Genomic DNA, 22,806 nt, shown 5'->3' on the forward strand with positions numbered 1-22,806 from the left:
GGGGATAGCATGTTCTGGGAATACATCATTACTGGTAAAGTGGTGAAAAGTAAAGGGAGCCAGGTTTCTGTTTGCCTTATTTAGATACTGTAGACAGCAAGGCAGTTCAAGCGGTGGTGCTGTCACCCATGTTGTCTTGATTATTATCTAGTCGTGTGGTCCAGTGCTGCAAGGAAAGACCTAGTTGAGCTGCAGCTGGCCCAGAACAGAGCATCACGTTTTGCTCTTCATTGTAATCAGAGGGCTGATATAAATACTATGCATGCCAGTCTCTCTTGGCTAAGAGTTGAGGAGAGACTGACTGCATCACTTCTTCTTTTTATAAGAAACATTAATGTGTTGAAAATCACAAATTGTTTGCATAGTCAACTTACACACAGCTCTGACACACACACTTACCCCACCAGACATGACACCAGAGGTCTTTTCATAGTACCCAAATCCAGAACAAATTAAAGAAAACGTACAGTATTATATAAAGCCCGTATTGCATGGAACTTCCTTCCATCTCATATCGCTCAAATAAACAGCAAACCTGGTTTCAAAAAACAGATAAAGCAACACCTCATGGAACAACGACTCTCCCCTATTTGACCTAGATAGTTTGTGTGTATGCATTGATATGTAGACTACCTGTGCCTTTTTAAAAATGTATGTAGTTCTGTCCTTGCGCTGTTCTTGTCTAATGATCTGTATTATGTCATTCTGTATTATGTTTCATGTTTTGTGTGGACCCCAGGAAGAGTAGCTGCTTCTTTTGCAACAGCTAATGGGGATCCTAATAAAATACCAAATACCTAATCATGGTACAATATGTGCTCTCTCAGGCCATCTCTCCCTGACCCTCTTCATTCTCCTCCCCCTGTCGCCAAAACCACCATCTGTACATTTTCTTGTCAATTCAGCAATGTGAAAAGAATGCATCGATTTCCATCCAATCATTTCTGACCGCATTCCCTTCCTGACCATATTTTCTTAATATTGGATGGACTGCCTATGCTTACAAACTCAGTTGAGAATGGTGCCAGAGGATTGGTTCAGGAGGATAGGTTTAGGTCGTTTACAATTTGGAAGGCACCCCTTGCATTTCCTCAGTGCTTCGCTCTGTTTGTAATGTCAGACTTAGTGAGCGGAACTGCCCCAGTTCTAGATCTGTCAACACAACCTTTTACACATATCTGGGTGATTTATCATTGTTATACTATTGACTGATGTGATAAGAGCATTATGGATTGGTTGTAGTTTTGACAACATAACAGCGACGATGCCCTAGGATTAATTACTGTGAGTCAAACCAGGCCAGCATGTGACATCACATGGTGACATACTGTCATCTCATATGGTCATGTTTGATATTCTGTGAGCAGAACATTCACACAAGGTCATCAACATTTCTGGTTCAGGGCTCTATGAATGAGTCTACTGTAGGAAAATATGTTATAGTGAGGGGACAGATTATTGGCTTTAAAGTTCTTTCTTTGTCATCCAATGTGTTGTTCTACCATTGATCAAAGAAGGCTTAGTTTAGTTTATTAGGATCCCCATTAGCTACTGCACATGCAGCAGTTACTCTTCCTGGGATCCACATAAAACTTACGAATACAGTGCATTCGGAAAGTATTCAGACCCCTTCACTTTTTCCACATTTTATTACTTTACAGTTATTCTAAAATGTATTCAATTGTTTTTCCCCCCTCATCAATCTACACACAATACCCCACAATGACAAAGCAAAACCAGGTTTATAGACATTTTAGCAAATGTATTCAAAATAAAAAACTGAAATATAACATTTACTTTAGTATTCAGACACATTACTCAGTACTTTGTTGAAGCACCTTTGGCAGTGATTACAGCCTCAACTCCTCTTGGGAATGACGCTACAAGCTTGGCACACCTGTATTTGGGAGTTTCTCCCATTCTTCTCTGCAGATCCTCTCAAGCTCTGTCAGGTTGGATGGGGATCGTTGCTGCACAGCAATTCTCAGGTCTCTCCAGTGTGCAATCATCAGCATACATAGCCATATTAGCTTTTGTAAGATAAGTGGCAAATCATTTGTAAAAATAGTGAAGAGTGACGGCCCAAGGCAACTTCCCTGATGGATACCACACTGTACATATCTGTTGTTAGAGAAACTTCCATTGAAGAATACTTTCTGAGTTATATTTGATAAATAACTCTCCAACCATGTGATGGCAGGTGATGTAAAGCCATATCAAGTGAGTTTATTCAATAACACATAATTATCAATAACATCAAAGGCTGCACTGAAATCTAATAATACAGCTCCAGCTATCATCTTATTATCTATTTCAGGCAGCTCAGATCTGACTGGATGATAAAGGCTTGTTTGGGTGAGGACATGGAGGTTAGCCCCTTTTTCTTCTGAGAGAGAAACCAGTATCATTCACACTGCTGTGTTCAGCCCATGCTGGAGAAACCACAACGTTATATCCATCAGTTATCCTCTGCCAGATGTATTCTTTCCATCACTCAACGCCTCCCCTTTGACACTTCTGCTGCTTACCAGCCTCCCCACACCCCCTGAGCCACAGAGCAGCACACGCTAACACTAACTAGGGAGGCTAGGAGCTAGGCTAGCATGCTACTTTGATTTGCAGACTTTACGAGGTGATAGCAACTGGGTATCCAAGAACGCTTTAATCTCTTGTCTCGTGCTAGCAGTTCATGTCCATGGCTCGAGGGTTGGAGAGAGAGAGAGTATTTCCACGTATCAGCAGAGTGATGCAGAGCATGCACAGACCTAGCTCTAGTTCGACTGTGAGGGTATCTCTAAGTAAGCTACAGTAAGATTATGAATTATTTTCTTCTTAGATTGACTGGTTACACTTGGAGACCACCCGATTAGTATGTTTCTGCTCAAGTTGCAGTGACCTCTCTCAGAAATTCCTCAGAAAAGTAAAACGGGTTTTCCATCCAGGCTTGGACTGTTAAAAACTGAGAACATATTCATAAGCACAAACTGTCTGAACAACCCTAATGTGTGTTATGATCGTAATGACAACGTCACTTTACAACACATCTCTGTCTGCTTCGCTTGTATGGAAATGTCTTCCCAGGGTTGAGAGAGAACTAACACAATGAGTTCTGCCAGGAGAGTGCGGTAAAGGAGCCTGAGGAAACTATGATAATTGATGTTTATTTATTGCCACAGATTGAGAGGGGGAGAGAGAGAAAGAAAGAGAGAGAGAATTAGTGAGAGGGATTGTTATAGAAATCTCTCAGCAGTAGAAAGGGGGAGAGAGGGAGGGCAAGAGAGGAATAAACCTGGAGGTGGATGTGATGGACAGACAGACACTACTCTGGAGGTGGATGTGATGGACAGACAGACAGACACTACTCTGGTGGTGGATGTGATGGACAGGCAGACAGACACTACTCTAGAGGTGGATGTGATGGACAGACAGACAGACACTACTCTGGAGGTGGATGTGATGGACAGACAGACAGACAGACAGACAGACAGACAGACAGACAGACAGACAGACAGACAGACAGACAGACACTACTCTGGAGGTGGATGTGATGGACAGACAGACAGACACTACTCTGGAGGTGGATGTGATGGACAGACAGACAGACACTACTCTGGAGGTGGATGTGATGGACAGGCAGACAGACACTACTCTGGAGGTGGATGTGATGGACAGACAGACAGACACTACTCTGGAGGTGGATGTGATGGACAGGCAGACAGACACTACTCTGGAGGTGGATGTGATGGACAGGCAGACAGACACTACTCTGGAGGTGGATGTGATGGACAGACAGACAGACACTACTCTGGAGGTGGATGTGATGGACAGACAGACAGACACTACTCTGGAGGTGGATGTGATGGACAGGCAGACAGACACTACTCTGGAGGTGGATGTGATGGACAGACAGACAGACACTACTCTGGAGGTGGATGTGATGGACAGACAGACAGACACTACTCTGGAGGTGGATGTGATGGACAGACAGACAGACACTACTCTGGAGGTGGATGTGATGGACAGACAGACACTACTCTGGAGGTGGATGTGATGGACAGACAGACAGACACTACTCTGGAGGTGGATGTGATGGACAGACAGACAGACACTACTCTGGAGGTGGATGTGATGGACAGACAGACACTACTCTGGAGGTGGATGTGACAGACAGACAGACAGACACTACTCTGGAGGTGGATGTGATGGACAGACAGACAGACACTACTCTGGAGGTGGATGTGATGGACAGACAGACACTACTCTGGAGGTGGATGTGATGGACAGACAGACATTACTCTGGATGTGATTGACAGATAGACACTACATCCTTAGAAAAAATGGTGCTATCTAGAACCTAAAAGGGTTCTTCAGCTGTCCCCATAGAATAACCCTTTGAAAAACCCTTTTTGCTTTCAGGTGGAACCCTTTTGAGTTCCATGTAGAACCCTTTACACAGAGGGTTCTACATGGAACTGAAAATAGTTCTACCTGGAACCAAGAAGGTGTTCTACCTGGAACCAAAAATTGTTATTTTAAGGGTTATTCTATGGGGACAGCCAAAGAACCCCTTTGGAACCCTTTTTTCTAAGAGCGTACTCTGGAGGTGGATGTGATGGACAGACAGACACTACTCTGGAGGTGGATGTGATGGACAGACAGACACTACTCTGGAGGTGGATGTGATGGACAGACAGACACTACTCTGGAGGTGGATGTGATGGACAGACAGACACTACTCTGGAGGTGGATGTGATGGACAGACAGACACTACTCTGGAGGTGGATGTGATGGACAGACAGACACTACTCTGGAGGTGGATGTGATGGACAGACAGACACTACTCTGGAGGTGGATGTGATGGACAGACAGACACTACTCTGGAGGTGGATGTGATGGACAGACAGACACTACTCTGGAGGTGGATGTGATGGACAGACAGACACTACTCTGGAGGTGGATGTGATGGACAGACAGACACTACTCTGGAGGTGGATGTGATGGACAGACAGACACTACTCTGGAGGTGGATGTGACAGACAGACAGACAGACAGACAGACAGACAGACAGACAGACAGACAGACAGACAGACAGACAGACAGACAGACAGACAGACAGACAGACAGACAGACAGACAGACAGACACTACCCTGGAGGTGGATGTGATGGACAGACTGACACTTCCCTGGAGGTGGATGTGACAGACAGACAGACAGACAGACAGACAGACAGACAGACACTGGAGACAGACAGACAGACAGACAGACAGACAGACAGACAGACAGACAGACAGACAGACAGACAGACAGACAGACACTACCCTGGAGGTGGATGTGATGGACAGACAGACACTACCCTGGAGGTGGATGTGACAGACAGACAGACAGACAGACAGACAGACAGACAGACAGACAGACAGACAGACAGACAGACAGACAGACAGACACTACTCTGGAGGTGGATGTGACAGATAGACAGACAGACAGACAGACAGACAGACAGACAGACAGACAGACAGACAGACAGACAGACAGACAGACACTACTCTGGAGGTGGATGTGATGGACAGACAGACACTACTCTGGAGGTGGATGTGACAGACAGACAGACACTACTCTGGAGGTGGATGTGAGAAACAGACAGACAGACAGACAGACAGACAGACAGACAGACAGACAGACAGACAGACAGACAGACAGACAGACAGACACTGCTCTGGAGATGGATGTGACAGACAGACAGACAGACAGACAGACAGACAGACAGACAGACAGACAGACAGACAGACAGACAGACTACTCTGGCTCAGTGTGAAAGAAAAAGGGACAGTAAAAGGGGAGGGCCCTGACTAATGGTCTGGCTGAAAGTTTAATGACATAGGGATAAGGGGGAAGGGTAGACTGGTCTATGATATCACCCCTCTGAAACACCTTATACGGGGATGGTATATATCTGAAACATTCTGTGTGTATGAAACAATAGGTGCTTTGCGTCTTATTTCTCGTACGTTATTTTTTTGCCTTAACTGTTACTCTACTTGTCAGTTAAGTAGCATGTGTTGTATGCTGTATAACTGTACTGTGCAGATATACAGTAACATCTACTGTCTGCAGTAATGGCACTGTTGATGTCATTGCCCTTTCCTGTTTTGATGAGATCAAGGATTTCACAACCCACAATAGGCTAAATACGGTTTGTGGAAGACTGACCGAGTTTGGGCTTTTAAAAGCTGAGAACATATTCATAAGCACAAACTGGCCGATCAAGACAGTGTGCTTGTTTGTAATGACAACCTGTCACTTTACAACACATCTCATTCTGCTTCACTTGTATATATCTTTACCATTCGGCCATCAGATTTGCCACCAATGCTCCTTATAGGACACATCACTGCACTCTATACTCCTTTGTAAACTGGGCATCTCTGTATACCCGTCGCAAGACCCACTGGTTTATGCTTATCTATAAAACCCTCTTAGGCCTCACTCCCCCCTATGTGAAATATCTACTGCAGCCCTCATTCTCCACATACAACACCCGTTCTGCTAGTCACATTCTGTTAAAGGTCCCCAAAGCTCACACATCCCTGGATCGCTCCTCTTTTCAGTTCACTGCAGCTAGCGACTGGAACAAGCTATAACAAACACTCAAACTGGACAGTTTCATCTCTTCATTCAAAGACTCAATCATGGACACTCTTACTGACAGTTGTGACTGCTTTGCATGATGTATTGTTGTCTCTACCTTCTTGCCTTTGTGCTGTTGTCTGTGCCCAATAATGTTTGTACAATGTTTTGTGCTGCTACCATGTTGTGTTGCTACCATGCTGTGTTGTCATGTGTTGCTGTCTTGTTATGTTGTTGTCTTATGTCTCTCTTTATGCAGTGCTGTGTTGTCTCTCTTGTTGTGATGTGTGTTTTGACCTGTATTTATATTGTATCCATTTTTTCTTTTTAATCCCAGGCCCCCGTCCTCGCAGGAGGCCTTTTGCCTTTTGGTGGGCCGTCATTGTAAATAAGAATTTGTTCTTAACTGACTTGCCTAGTTAAATAAAGGTTAAATAAATAAAAATTAAAATATGGACATGTCTTCCTAGGGTTGAGAGACAGCTAACACAGGGAGTTCTGCAAGGAGGGTGTGGAAGGGAGCCTGAGGAAACGATGATAATTGATGTTTATTTATTGTCATGGAAATATGCAACACAGAGCAGTAAAACACTGCTCCTCCTGATAATTTGGCTGGTGCACCTGGATCCAAAACCTCAAAGAACAAAATGTCAGATCCCCTCATGTTCTCTAAATGTATGAGAGAGAGAGAGAGAGAGAGAGAGAGAGAATATGTCAGTCTGCACAAATCATTTCACAATGTGGAACCTTCAAGCTTTGGGGCTGTGTTTTGACAGTGCTGTGTGTTAGGAGCGTTTTGAAAGGCTTCAGTGTATAACCCCTGTGTTTCTCTGTCAGTTTCAATCCCAGTCTGCTCTCAGGCCTATCAGTACAGACTGGCCTCTCACTCTCTCATCAGCTCGCTGTAGCTCACAACACAACACAGAGAAACAGTCAAGTGGAAATGGCATTTACCAACAGTTTCAACATATAAAAGATGTCAAAGCACACAGCTTGTCTTTTACCTGTCTTCATGCTGTCTGTTTGGTTCATATACACGCATGCCTCTTTTCTCTCTCTCTTTTTGTGCTCCCTGAGCTCAGATGTTACTTACATGTGAAAAAAGAGAAATACCATTTTTGAGAGAGATGAATAGAGGAGTAATCGGCAGCATTGGGACCAAATCTTTGTGTCTCTGTCAGTTGGCTTATACTTTACTGTGGTAGACTAGACCTCTGTGTCTTGTGCTCATCTATGAAGTTAGATAGGGCCTCTGTGTCTTGTGCTCATCTATGACGTTAGATAGGGCCTCTGTGTCTTGTCCTCATCTATGACGTTAGATAGGGCCTCTGTGTCTTGTGCTCATCTATGAAGTTAGATAGGGCCTCTGTGTCTTGTGCTCATCTATGAAGTTAGATAGGGCCTCTGTGTCTTGTGCTCATCTATGAAGTTAGATAGGGCCTCTGTGTCTTGTCCTCATCTATGACGTTAGATAGGGCCTCTGTGTCTTGTCCTCATCTATGAAGTTAGATAGGGCCTCTGTGTCTTGTCCTCATCTATGAAGTTAGATAGGGCCTCTGTGTCTTGTGCTCATCTATGAAGTTAGATAGGGCCTCTGTGTCTTGTCCTCATCTATGACGTTAGATAGGGCCTCTGTGTCTTGTGCTCATCTATGACGTTAGATAGGGCCTCTGTGTCTTGTGCTCATCTATGAAGTTAGATAGGGCCTCTGTGTCTTGTCCTCATCTATGAAGTTAGATAGGGCCTCTGTGTCTTGTCCACATCTATGACGTTAGATAGGGCCTCTGTGTCTTGTCCTCATCTATGACGTTAGATAGGGCCTCTGTGTCTTGTCCTCATCTATGACGTTAGATAGGGCCTCTGTGTCTTGTCCTCATCTATGAAGTTAGATAGGGCCTCTGTGTCTTGTCCTCATCTATGACGTTAGATAGGGCCTCTGTGTCTTGTCCTCATCTATGACGTTAGATAGGGCCTCTGTGTCTTGTCCTCATCTATGAAGTTAGATAGGGCCTCTGTGTCTTGTCCTCATCTATGACGTTAGATAGGGCCTCTGTGGCCTTTCTTTTAATGTACAGAATAACTTTTGACTGGCCAATCAGCCTTTCAGTTTTGTGTGTAAATCATCTGCGACCTCCAGCGTCATGTAGCGCATGTCCACCTGCTGTGCTGCTCTCCTTCGCTGGTACAGCTTGTCCACTGACACAGTGTACAGTATAGTCAGGCCTGCTGTGCTGCTCTCCTTCGCTGGTACAGCTTGTCCACTGACACAGTGTACAGTATAGTCAGGCCTGCTGTGCTGCTCTCCTTCGCTGGTACAGCTTGTCCACTGACACAGTGTACAGTATAGTCAGGCCTGCTGTGCTGCTCTCCTTCGCTGGTACAGCTTGTCCACTGACACAGTGTACAGTATAGTCAGGCCTGCTGTGCTGCTCTCCTTCGCTGGTACAGCTTGTCCACTGACACAGTGTACAGTATAGTCAGGCCTGCTGTGCTGCTCTCCTTCGCTGGTACAGCTTGTCCACTGACACAGTGTACAGTATAGTCAGGCCTGCTGTGCTGCTCTCCTTCGCTGGTACAGCTTGTCCACTGACACAGTGTACAGTATAGTCAGGCCTGCTGTTTGCATAGCAGCCAGTCAGCCGTATGCTAGCTAGCAGCTCTATTAGACAGGGGGAGAAGAGAGGAAGCCTAGCTCTGAACCAGACACAGACGGCCAGTGTTTCCTTGGTAGACTGAAGCTGCTGTGTGAAGGGGGTAGGGGGTGAGGGGGTAGGGGGTGAGGGGGTAGGGGGTGAGGGAAAGGACATTATAATGTAATACGGAGCTCATGCTTTTATGCCTGGCCGTGGCCAGATGTTGAGTGGAGGAGGGAGAGGGTGAGAGGGGTCAGTCTGCTGGGGTTGTTCACTACTTTGGACATGGTCCCACTCTGAAACCAGACTCATTTAACTTGAACTGAGGAAATGATGTCTATTTCTAGAAAGAACATTTTGAGAGAGACAGTGTTTCCCATACTTTTACTTTTCAGAGTTTCTCTTCCATGGCCGTGCTTTTCCTCTTAATCTTTAAAAGTCATGTTGACCTTCTTTGAGTGTTTCTGATAACATCATGTTCATATCGTTATTGTTCAGCTGGGAGCATTCAGGCATGAGGACCGTTATAAACTCCTTAATAAAGCTCATCAGGTATATCGAGCAGGTCTTATTGTGCAATTATATTCAATTATATCAAACCATCAGTTTTTTTGCTGCTTAATCTTTATTCTCCTGATAATTAACCTGGAAGTCTATGTTTCGGCCTGGAAATGTTGTATTTATTACAGGCAGTTAGTTATCTGTCTCTGTTGTAAACTGTCAGGTGTAAACGGACTGATTGTGCTGTGGGACCCACATGGCATCGGAAGCGGTCCAAGTTGTCTGTGTAATGGATGCAATTGCTTCTAATGCGCTGGAAGTGAGAGTTTGTCTTATATTAAATTACAGTTACTGGTCCAGATTGGCCAAACTGTTCCAGATTACCTTCTGGTATGGGATTAATTATCTCCTGTCCACAATGTGTGTGTGTTTGTGTGTGTGTGCGTGCGTGCGTGCGTACATGCGTATGTTTGCCCGGCGCGTGTGTGACTTCTAGTATGGTATGAATGATCCTGTTCTTCGGCCGGCTGTCATTCAGGGGAACAGATTGATGCAGGATAGTCTGGAAGAGATATTATGAACCATCTGCTTATGTGTGTGTGTGCGTGTGCGTGTGTGTGTATATGGTGGAAGGAAGAGTGTGTGTGACAGAGGAAACACATCTAAATCAAATCAAAGTTTATTGGTTGCGTACACAGTTTAGCAGTTGTTATAGCGGGTGCAGTGAAATGTTACTAGCTCCTAACAATGCAGTGAAATGTTACTAGCTCCTAACAATGCAGTGAAATGTTACTAGCTCCTAACAATGCAGTGAAATGTTACTAGCTCCTAACAATGCAGTGAAATGTTACTAGCTCCTAACAATGCAGTGAAATGTTACTAGCTCCTAACAATGCAGTGAAATGTTACTAGCTCCTAACAATGCAGTGAAATGTTACTAGCTCCTAACAATGCAGTGAAATGTTACTAGCTCCTAACAATGCAGTGAAATGTTACTAGCTCCTAACAATGCAGTGAAATGTTACAAGCTCCTAACAATGCAGTGAAATGTTACTAGCTCCTAACAATGCAGTGAAATGTTACTAACTCCTAACAATGCAGTGAAATGTTACTAACTCCTAACAATGCAGTGAAATGTTACTAACTCCTAACAATGCAGTGAAATGTTACTAACTCCTAACAATGCAGTGAAATGTCAAACAGTAGACAAATAATAATAAAAAAGACTAAAAAAGAATGATATTTGATGTGTGATGGGACTTCGGGTCTCCTCATGCTTATGATGTAATTCCCTGGCTGTTAATGTCCCCTCGGCCCTCCCTGACACCTGCCTACTGCTGAGAGGACTGGGGACTAATCATTACACACACACACACACATCATGTGAGTGAGACTGACAATGGAAACACGCTTTCACACCAAAAATAAACCCTCTATCCTCACCTCTCCTCTCTTTCCATAAGATTAGAGCTCTCTCTCCTCACTGTACCTAGAGTGGATCACTCTCTTTCTCTCTCTCTGTCTCTCCATCTCTCTCCTCACTGTACCTAGAGTGGATCACTCTCTTTCTCTCTCTCTGTCTCTCCATCTCTCTCCTCACTGTACCTAGAGTGGATCACTCTCTTTCTCTCTCTCTGTCTCTCCATCTCTCTCCTCACTGTACCTAGAGTGGATCACTCTCTTTCTCTCTCTCTGTGTCTCTCTCTCTCTCTCTGTCCCTGTCTCTCCATCTCTCTCCCTCTTTCTCTCTCCATCTCTTGCCACCTCTCTCTCCATCTCTCAATAGTGCAGTTGTAGAACTTTTGAGGATCCAAGGGCCCATGGCAAATCTTTTCAGCCTCCTGAGGTGGAAGAGGTGTGGTCGTGCCCTCTTCACGACTGTGTTGGTGTGTTTGGACCATGATAGATCCTTAGTGATGTGGATACCGAGGAAGTTGAAGCTCTCGACCTGCTCCACTTTAGCCCCGTTGATGTGAATGGGGGCGTGCTCGGCCCTCTGTTTCCTGTAGTCCACGATCAGCTCCTTTGTCTTGCTGACGTTGACCACAGTACCAGGTCTCTGACCTCCAATAGGCTGTCTCACCGTCGTCGGTGATCAGGCCTACCACCGTTGTGTCGTCAGCAAACTTAATGATGGTGTCGGAGTCGTGCGCGGCCATGCAGTCGTACAGTACAGGAGGGGACTAAGCACGCACCCCTGAGGGGCCCAGTGGTGAGGGTCAGTGTGGCGGATGTGTTGTTGCCTACCCTCACCACCTGGTGGTGTCCCGTCAGGAAGTCCAGGATCCAGATGTGATGTTAGGCCGTTTGTGTCCTTAAAATGTCATAATGTCATTCTCACCTGTATATCTAGCTAAGTGCGGTACACACAGTTGTAGTGTGTGTGTGTGCGTATGTGTGTGAGGTCACATTGTGTCCTGGTGCTGAGAGAGCTGGGTCTTGTGTTAGCAGTCTCTCCATCACTCAGTCAGATGCCATGTGCCAGACTGTTGCTCTTGGCTCAGACAGACAGACAGAAAGACTGACAGGGGGGAAATGCGTCAGTCTACTTTGCCCTCAGGCTCGTTCTTCCAATCTCCTTATCCTGCAGGAGTGTGTGTGTGTGTGTGTGTGTTCCAGTTTCCTACCAGCCTATTCATTCACAGACCTCGCTGTCTCCCTATCTCTCTTTCTCAGCCTGCGAAGAATAAAGCACCATGCTAAACTACATTAGCTTTAGTAGTATGTAAACAACGTGTCGTTTGAATCACACCCTTATGATTAAGCTAATGTGACCTTGATGAGCTGAGGGAGTCACCAAAGCTGAACGGCTTTCCTCTTCGAAATACTCTTTTTTTAATGCTCATTAACCGTCAACATACCAAATCATTGTGACCGTTAAGGTACTATTTAACATGACTTAAACCTCTGGCTGGAATCAAATGAGGCGAAGCATCCTGATTACATTGGGTGGAATACATAGAGAGATGGATTCCTGGACTAAATTGTGTTCATGCGAGTGGAACAGGGATGCAGGCAGGCTGAATGAGGCTCTCTATGTGAGCAGGGAGGGGACAGCTAAGGGCTTTCTCTGTCTGATTACAACCATGCTCCTCTCAGCAGGGGGAAGTCATCCTTACTGACTAAAGATCGGATAGACCTCTATTGTAGTTATGTGCTCTATCAGCAGACAAAATTGGATTACACACCTTGAATTTAACAGGAATTTTTTTAATGATTTGAATGGTCATTTTTCTCAATGACCGATTGACTTTTGAAGTCTCAGTGACATGACTTAGCCCTCAAGGATTTGATTCAGAAAAACACAGTTTCATATTTTCTGTGAATGTCTAGACTTCTCTGGAAAAGATCCCAATAAATCAGAAATGCATGGCTCCTTGAGTCATAACATATGTCAATGTGACTTGATGGATTACATGCAGTGCCTTCGGAAAGTATTCAAACCGCTTGACTTTTTCCATATTTTGTTACGTTACAGCCTTAAATTGATTAAATACACATTTTTCCTCATCAATCTACTCACAATACCGCATAATGACAAAGCGAAAACAGGTTTTTGACATTTTTGCAAATGTACAAAAAGTAAAAAACTGAAATACCTTATTTACATAAGTTTTCAGACCCTTTGCTATGAGACTCAAAATTGAGCTCAGGTGCATCCTGTTTCCATTGATCACCCTTGAGATGTTTCTACAACTTCATTGGAGTCCACCTGTTGTAAATTAAATTGATTGGACATGATTTGGAAAGGCACACACCTGTCTACATAAGGTCCCACAGTCGACCTCATGTCAGAGCAAAAATCAAGTCATGAGGTCGAAGGAATTGTCTGTAGAGCTCCTAGATAGGATTGTGTTCAGGCACAGATCAGGGGAAGGGTACCAAACAATGTCTGCAGCATTGAAGGTCACCAAGAACACAGTGGCCTCCATCATTCTCAAATAGAAAGGTTTTGGAACCACCAAGACTCTTCCTAGAGCTGGCCAATCTGAGCAATCAGGGGAGAAGGGTCTTGGTCAGGGAGGTGACCAAGAACCCGATGGTCACTCTTACAGAGCTCCAGAGTTCCTTTGTGGAGATGGGAGAACCTTCCAGAAGGACAACCATCTCTGCAGCACTCCACCAATCAGACCTTTATGATAAAGTGGTCAGACGGAAGCCACTCCTCAGTAAAAGGCACATGACAGCCCGCTTGGAGTTTGCCAAAAGGCACCTAAAGACTCTCAGACCATGAGAAACAAGATTCTCTGGTCTGATGAAACCAAGATTGAACTATTTGGCCTGAATGCCAAGCGTCACGTCTGGAGGAAACCTACAGGGAAGCATGGTGGTGGCAGCATCATGCTGTGAGAATGTTTTTCAGTGGCAGGGACTGGGAGACTAGTCAGGATCGAGGGAAAGATGAAAAGAGCAAAGTACAGAGAACCTCGATGGAAACCTGTTCCAGAGAGCTCAGGACCTCAGACTGGGGTGAAGGTTCACCTTCCAACAGGACAATGACCCTAAGCACATAGCCAAGACAACGCAGGAGTAGCTTCGGGACAAGTCTCTGAATGTCCTTGAGTGGCCAGGCCAGAGCCCGGACTTGAACCCGATCCAACATCTCTGGAGAGACCTGAAAGTAGCTGTGCAGCAATGCTCCCCATCCAACCTGACAGAGCTTGAGAGGATCTGCAGAGAAGAATGGGAGAAACTCCCAAATACAGGTGTGCCAAGCTTGTAGCGCCTACCCCCAGACCATACCACACTGCCATACTACTCAGTTTCCCCCCATTCTTCCAGATGCAGCTATCCACCACACACACACACACACACACACACACACACACACACACACACACACACACACACACACACACACACACACACACACACAAACAGCTTAGTTTTTGTGAGATTTCAGGACCTTTTGGAGTGTAAAAATCACCCTAACCATAACCCCAAAACCCTTATTTCCCACCTACCTTTTCAGGACATTTGGGTGAATTGTTTTGACATTGGGGTCCTTAAAATGTAGGAAAACAAGTACACAAACACACACACACATGCTGTCTGTCTGAACAGCACAGCCCAGCAGGTGATCTGGCTACAGAGGGAAGACAGAGGGCAGAGGGCTAAACAGATGTTCACAAGACCACCCTGGCCTGTGTTTGTTCTGTCAGCTCTGGGAACAGAGACACAGAGAACGGAGGTTGGGGGTTCCACCCTGGCCTGTGTTTGTTCTGTCAGCTCTGGGAACAGAGACACAGAGAACGGAGGTTGGGGGTTCCACCTGGCCTGTGTTTGTTCTGTCAGCTCTGGGAACAGAGACACAGAGAACGGAGGTTGGGGGTTCCACCCTGGCCTGTGTTTGTTCTGTCAGCTCTGGGAACAGAGACGCAGAGAACGGTGGTTGGGGGTTCCACCTGGCCTGTGTTTGTTCTGTCAGCTCTGGGAACAGAGACGCAGAGAACGGAGGTTGGGGGTTCCACCCTGGCCTGTGTTTGTTCTGTCAGCTCTGGGAACAGAGACGCAGAGAACGGAGGTTGGGGGTTCCACCTGGCCTGTGTTTGTTCTGTCAGCTCTGAGAACAGAGACACAGAGAACGGAGGTTGGGGGTTCCACCTGGCCTGTGTTTGTTCTGTCAGCTCTGGGAACAGAGACACAGAGAACGGAGGTTGGGGGTTCCACCTGGCCTGTGTTTGTTCTGTCAGCTCTGGGAACAGAGACACAGAACGGAGGTTGGGGGTTCCACCTGGCCTGTGTTTGTTCTGTCAGCTCTGGGAACAGAGACACAGAGAACGGTGGTTGGCGGTTCCACCCTGGCCTGTGTTTGTTCTGTCAGCTCTGGGAACAGAGACACAGAGAACGGAGGTTGGGGGTTCCACCTGGCCTGTGTTTGTTCTGTCAGCTCTGGGAACAGAGACACAGAGAACGGAGGTTGGGGGTTCCACCTGGCCTGTGTTTGTTCTGTCAGCTCTGGGAACAGAGACACAGAAAACGGAGGTTGGGGGTTCCACCCTGGCCTGTGTTTGTTCTGTCAGCTCTGGGAACAGAGACACAGAGAACGGAGGTTGGCGGTTCCACCCTGGCCTGTGTTTGTTCTGTCAGCTCTGGGAACAGAGACACAGAGAACGGTGGTTGGGGGTTCCACCTGGCCTGTGTTTGTTCTGTCAGCTCTGGGAACAGAGACACAGAGAACGGAGGTTGGGGGTTCCACCTGGCCTGTGTTTGTTCTGTCAGCTCTGGGAACAGAGACACAGAGAACGGAGGTTGGGGGTTCCACCTGGCCTGTGTTTGATCTGTCAGCTCTGGGAACAGAGACACAGAGAACGGAGGTTGGGGGTTCCACCTGGCCTGTGTTTGTTCTGTCAGCTCTGGGAACAGAGACACAGAGAACGGAGGTTGGGGGTTCCACCTGGCCTGTGTTTGTTCTGTCAGCTCTGGGAACAGAGACACAGAGAACGGAGGTTGGGGGTTCCACCTGGCCTGTGTTTGTTCTGTCAGCTCTGGGAACAGAGACACAGAGAACGGAGGTTGGGGGTTCCACCTGGCCTGTGTTTGTTCTGTCAGCTCAGGGAACAGAGACACAGAGAACGGAGGTTGGGGGTTCCACCTGGCCTGTGTTTGTTCTGTCAGCTCTGGGAACAGAGACACAGAGAACGGAGGTTGGGGGTTCCACCTGGCCTGTGTTTGTTCTGTCAGCTCTGGGAACAGAGACACAGAGAACGGAGGTTGGGGGTTCCACCTGGCCTGTGTTTGTTCTGTCAGCTCTGGGAACAGAGACACAGAGAACGGAGGTTGGGGGTTCCACCTGGCCTGTGTTTGTTCTGTCAGCTCTGGGAACAGAGACACAGAGAACGGTGGTTGGGGGTTCCACCTGGCCTGTGTTTGTTCTGTCAGCTCTGGGAACAGAGACACAGAGAACGGAGGTTGGCGGTTCCACCCTGGCCTGTGTTTGTTCTGTCAGCTCTGGGAACAGAGACACAGAGAACGGAGGTTGGGGGTTCCACCCTGGCCTGTGTTTGTTCTGTCAGCTCTGGGAACAGAGACACAGAGAACGGAGGTTGGGGGTTCCACCCTGGCCTGTGTTTGTTCTGTCAGCTCAGGGAACAGAGACACAGAGAACGGAGGTTGGGGGTTCCACCTGGCCTGTGTTTGTTCTGTCAGCTCTGGGAACAGAGACACAGAGAACGGTTGGGGGTTCTACCCTGGAGCCCCTCTCAGGCTTACTGATGGCAGATACACAGTGTTATGGACTATATCTTTTTTTAATGGCACAGACTGTTTGATCTATTAGCCCATCCCTATCCTGTAATGTTTGCCTGGGCCTTTGAAGTGTGCTGCTTTCCTCAAGTGCACACAAGTACATTGGAAAACATGTTCATATGTAGATTGGAAAATATGCTCATATGTACATTGGAAAATATGCTCATATGTACATTGGAAAATATGCTTGTATGTACATTGGAAAATATGCTGATATGTACATTGGAAAATATGCTCATATGTACATTGGAAAATATGCTCATATGTACATTGGAAAATATGTTAATATGTACATTGGAAAATATGTTCATATGTACATTGGAAAATATGCTCATATGTACATTGGAAAATATGCTCATATGTACATTGGAAAATATTCAGCTGCCAGTGTGGATATAGTATTTTTTCAAAATAAGAATTGCATACATATGTGGCAGGGTGGGGCTGGATACTCCTCCAGTGAGCATGCTTTTAGTCGGTCAGCTTCAACTCAGTGAGGAACAGGACCGTGAGACTGTCCTAAACCCTTCCTAATATGGAAGAATGTGACAGACAGAATGCCAGAGAACATGGGGCATGTTCCGGAAGAGACCATTCTGTTCTGCTGAGTCACTTTGGCTTGATGAGGAAGAAGGAACACATTGTCTGGCTGTCAGAGGCTGTCAGAGGCTGTCAGAGGCTGTCTGCTGTCAGAGCCTGTCAGAGGCTGTCAGAGCCTGTCAGAGCCTGTCAGAGGCTGTCAGAGACTGTCAGAGACTGTCAGAGGCTGTCAGAGGCTGTCTGCTGTCAGAGGCTGTCAGAGGCTGTCAGAGGCTGTCAGAGACTGTCAGAGGCTGTCAGAGGCTGTCAGGCTGAGAACACAGTTGTTTATGAAGCCAGAAGAGAGGCTGGGACTGAGTCTTAATGGACATTAATGAGAAAACATGAACCAGTCTGAGTCTAGACTGACTGTGTCCAGCAGACTAAGGTTATGAAGGGCCCATGCCATGAATGAAGAACAAGAAACAGCTGGAGGAGAGAAAGAGAGATTGAGGAGGGAGAGAGGAAGGAGAAAGAGAGGGAGGGAGAGAGGAAGGAGAAAGAGAGGGAGGGAGAGAGGAAGGAGAAAGGGAGCGAGGGAGAGAGGGAGAGAGGAAGGAGAAAGAGAGGGAGAGAGGTAGGAGAAAGAGAGGAAGGGAGAGAGGAGGGAGAGAGAACAGAGAAAGAAAGGGAGGGAGAGAGGGCGAGAGAGAGAGTGCTTACCTTTCTTGGAATTAATCAAATCAAATTAAAGTTTATTTGTCATATGCGCTGAATACAACAGGTGTAGACCTTACAGTGAATTGCTTACTTACAGACTAACCAATTGTGCAAAAAAGGTATTAGGTGAACAATAGGTAGGTAAAGAAATAAAACAACAGTAGAAAGACAGGCTATTTACAGTAGCGAGGCTATAAAAGTAGCGAGGCTACATACAGACACCGGTTAGTCAGACTTATTGAGGTAGTATGTACATGTAGATATGGTTAAAGTGACTATGCATATATGATGAACAGAGAGTAGCAGTAGTGTAACAGAGGGGTTGGCGGGTGGTGGGACACAATGCAGATAGCCCGGTTAGCCAATGTGTGGGAGCACTGGTTGGTCGGCCCAATTCAGGTAGTATGTACATGAATGTATAGTTAAAACCTGTTGAGGACAGACGTTCCGCTAGCGGAATGCCTCGCCAATATCCAATGGTAGAGCGTGGCGTGAAATACAAAAAACAAAAAAATGCTATAATTTCAATTTTTCAAACATATGACTATTTTACACCATTTTAAAGACAAGACTCTCGTTAATCTAACCACATTGTCCAATTTCAAAAAGGCTTTACAGCGAAAGCAAAACATTAGATTATGTTAGGAGAGTACACAGCCAAAAATAATCACACAGCCATTTTCCAAGCAAGCATATATGTCACATAAACCCAAAACACAGCTAAATGAAGCACTAACCTTTGATGATCTTCATCAGAAGACAATCCTAGGACATTATGTTATACAATACATGCATGTTTTGTTCAATCAAGTTCATATTTATATCCAAAAACAGCTTTTTACATTAGCATGTGATGTTCAGAACATGCATTCCCACCCTAAACTTCCGGTGAATTTACTAAATTACTCATCATAAACGTTGACAAAATACATAACAATTATTTTAAGAATTATAGATACAGAACTCCTTTATGCAATCGCTATGTCAGATTTTAAAATAGCTTTTCGGCGAAAGCACATTTTGCAATATTCTGAGTACATAGCTCAGCCATCACGGCTGACAAAAAAATTCAAAATGTTCCTTTACCGTACTTAGAAGCATGTCAAACACTGTTTAAAATCAATTTTTATGGTATTTTTCTCGTAAAATAGCGATAATATTCCAACCGGACAATAGTGTATTCATTCAAAGAGGAAAGAAAAAACAGCATGGTCGCGGGAACGCGCATCTCCAATCTCTTTGTTACTAGGCAGACCACTGACAAACTGTGCTAGTATACTCTGCCCAGAGACAGGAGACGCCTCAATCCGCTTTCTGAAGGCTTTAGAGAGCCAATGGAAGCCTTAGAAAGTGCTTCGGAACAGCTCAGATACTGTAGTTTCTATAGAGAACCAAAAGAAGAACTACAAATTTACAGACAGGCCACTTCCTGCTTGGAATCTTCTCAGGTTTTTGCCTGCCATATGAGTTCTGTTATACTCACAGACACCATTAAAACAGTTTTAGAAACTTCAGAGTGTTTTCTATCCAAATCTACTAATGATATGCATTTTCTCGTTTCTGGGCAAGAGTAGTAACCAGTTTAAATCTGGTACGTTTTTTTCATCCGGCCGTGAAAATACTGCCCCCTATCCACAACAGGTTAGTGACTATGCATATATGATAAACAGAGAGTAGCAGCAGCGTAAAAAGAGGGGTTGGGGGGGGCACACAATGCAAATAGTCCAGGGAGCCATTTGATTACCTGTTCATGAGTCTTATGGCTTGGGGGTAAAAACTGTTGAGAAGCCTTTTTGTCTTAGACTTGGCACTCCGGTACTGCTTGCCATGCGGTAGTAGAGAGAACAGTCTATGACTGGGGTGGCTGGGGTCTTTGACAATTTTTGGGCCTTCCTCTGACACCGCCTGGTGTAGAGGTCCTGGATGGCAGGCAGCTTAGCCCCAGTGATGTACTGGGCCGTACGCACTACCCTCTGTAGTGCCTTGCGGTCAGAGGCCGAGCAATTGCCGTACCAGGCAGTGATGCAACCAGTCAGGATGCTCTCGATGTTGCAGCTGTAGAACCTTTTAAGGATCTCAGGACCCATGCCAAATCTTTTTAATTTCCTGAGGGGGAATAGGCTTTGTCGTGCCCTCTTCACGACTATCTTGGTGTGTTTGGAACATTCTAGTTTGTTGTTGATGTGGACACCAAGGAACTTGAAGCTCTCAACCTGCTCCACTACAGCCCCGTCGATGAGAATGAGGGCGTGCTCGGTCCTCCTTTTCCTGTAGTCCACAATCAGTCTTGGTTACGTTGAGGGATAGGTTATTATTCTGGCACCACCCGGCCAGGTCTCTGACCTCCTCCCTATAGGCTGTCTCGTTGTTGTCGTGATCAGGTCTACCACTGTTGTGTCGTCTGCAAACTTAATGATGGTGTTGAAGTCGTGCCTGGCCATGCAGTCGTGGGTGAACAGGGAGTACAGGAGGGGACTGAGCACGCACCCCTGGGGAGCTCCAGTGTTGAGGATTAGCGTGGCAGATGTGTTGCTACCTACCCTCACCACCTGGGGGCGGCCCGTCAGGAAGTCCAGAATCCAGTTGCAGAGGGAGGTGTTTAGTCCCAGGATCCTTAGCTTAGTGATGAGCTTTGAGGGTACTATGGTGTTGAACGCTGAGCTGTAGTCAATGAATAGCATTCTCACATCTCACATTATGTTTTGCATAGTTGATATGCATTTTGTTTTCCTTCATTTGGCTACATGCTCTCTGCTCCTCAGAGAGACAGAATATGGAAGGAATATACAGATTGTCCTTGTGGATAGAGAGAGCAGATCGTTTTTGGTTCACCTCCTGGTAGCCACTGGAAGTCCCGTTCCCTGAACAGTGTGTTTGTTTGCAGCAGTATGAACAACAGCTGGTTTGATCATGAGTATAAATCTGAGGTCTTCTACAGTGTTTGGGCCTGTAGCCCTGTACACGGAGATGGAGACTCACGCAGAGGAGCGATAGTGTCTTGGACTGCTGAGTGGATGAGTGGATGATTGAGTGAAAATAAGGATCCTTAGTAAATCTAGCAGGCGTTAGGGAAACAAAACAGAGTAATATAGCATAATATGTTTTCCCACATGTCTCTACCACCGTGCTGCTCTATGGCTGGCTGACTCTGTGGCATTGAGCTAGGGGCCAAATAGAGATAGGTGTTGTAGTGGAGCCAGTAGCAGCAGTCTTTGATAGTGTGTCTAATCTCAATATTCACTCTATTTACAGGTTTACTCTGGTGTGGTTAGTTCCTATTGAGTTTTCCTTTACTCATCCCCACCTGTTTTCTCTCCCTCCCCCCTCTTGTTCTATCTACTGCTCCCTCTCTCTCTTCCTCTCCCATCTCTCTAAGATGCTCCTCCTTAAGGAGAGAGTTACTGTCCATAAGGAGAGAGTTACTGTCCATAAGGAGAGGGTTACTGTCCATAAGGAGAGAGTTACTGTCCATAAGGAGAGAGTTACTGTCCATAAGGAGAGAGTTACTGTCCATAAGGAGAGGGTTACTGTCCATAAGGAGAGAGTTACTGTCCATAAGGAGAGAGTTACTGTCCATAAGGAGAGAGTTACTGTCCATAAGGAGAGAGTTACTGTCCATAAGGAGAGGGTTACTGTCCATAAGGAGAGAGTTACTGTCCATAAGGAGAGAGTTACTGTCCATAAGGAGAGAGTTACTGTCCATAAGGAGAGAGTTACTGTCCATAAGGAGAGGGTTACTGTCCATAAGGAGAGAGTTACTGTCCATAAGGAGAGGGTTACTGTCCATAAGGAGAGAGTTACTGTCCATAAGGAGAGAGTTACTGTCCATAAGGAGAGGGTTACTGTCCATAAGGAGAGAGTTACTGTCCATAAGGAGAGAGTTACTGTCCATAAGGAGAGGGTTACTGTCCATAAGGAGAGTTACTGTCCATAAGGAGAGGGTTACTGTCCATAAGGAGAGAGTTAATGTCCATAAGGAGAGAGTTACTGTCCATAAGGAGAGAGTTACTGTCCATAAGGAGAGAGTTACTGTCCATAAGGAGAGAGTTACTGTCCATAAGGAGAGGGTTACTGTCCATAAGGAGAGAGTTACTGTCCATAAGGAGAGAGTTACTGTCCATAAGGAGAGGGTTACTGTCCATAAGGAGAGAGTTACTGTCCATAAGGAGAGAGTTACTGTCCATAAGGAGAGGGTTACTGTCCATAAGGAGAGAGTTACTGTCCATAAGGAGAGAGTTACTGTCCATAAGGAGAGAGTTACTGTCCATAAGGAGAGGGTTACTGTCCATAAGGAGAGAGTTACTGTCCATAAGGAGAGAGTTACTGTTCAGTCAAGCCTGACAGATGGTGTCTTCATCCATCTGTCCCAGTATTACCTGCATGTACCATTGAGGTTTGTTGTGACATTTTAATGGATGGGCCATATACTGTGAGGGTGGTCATGCTCCTTTAGTTCTTTACCTTGTTCCTACAGAGGAAAATACGTTTCCTCATGATGGGTTTTCTGTCTTCACAGAGCTTCCAGTGTTCCCAAGGCTGATGCACCAAAGGTAAGTACACT

At 45.8% G+C, this 22,806-nt stretch overlaps 1 protein-coding gene and 1 long non-coding RNA gene across 3 annotated transcripts in view; both read left to right on the forward strand.

Moving 5' to 3' along the window:
* The window catches only part of LOC115149214 (PDZ and LIM domain protein 5), a 109,268-nt gene that overhangs the window by 54,699 nt on the left and 31,763 nt on the right, over window positions 1-22,806 (forward strand). For both annotated transcript variants that reach the window (XM_029691872.1, XM_029691874.1), the window contains one exon: window positions 22,762-22,795. In XM_029691872.1, coding sequence (XP_029547732.1) covers window positions 22,762-22,795 — 34 coding nt within the window. The remainder of the gene's footprint in view (window positions 1-22,761; window positions 22,796-22,806) is intronic.
* On the forward strand, window positions 4,598-5,229 carry LOC115149216 (uncharacterized). Its single transcript, XR_003866818.1, has 2 exons — window positions 4,598-4,673; window positions 5,190-5,229. It is a non-coding gene; the product is annotated as an uncharacterized LOC115149216 (long non-coding RNA).

Source organism: Salmo trutta, chromosome 15 (genome assembly GCF_901001165.1).
Source record: "Salmo trutta chromosome 15, fSalTru1.1, whole genome shotgun sequence".
Classification (NCBI taxonomy): domain Eukaryota; kingdom Metazoa; phylum Chordata; class Actinopteri; order Salmoniformes; family Salmonidae; genus Salmo; species Salmo trutta.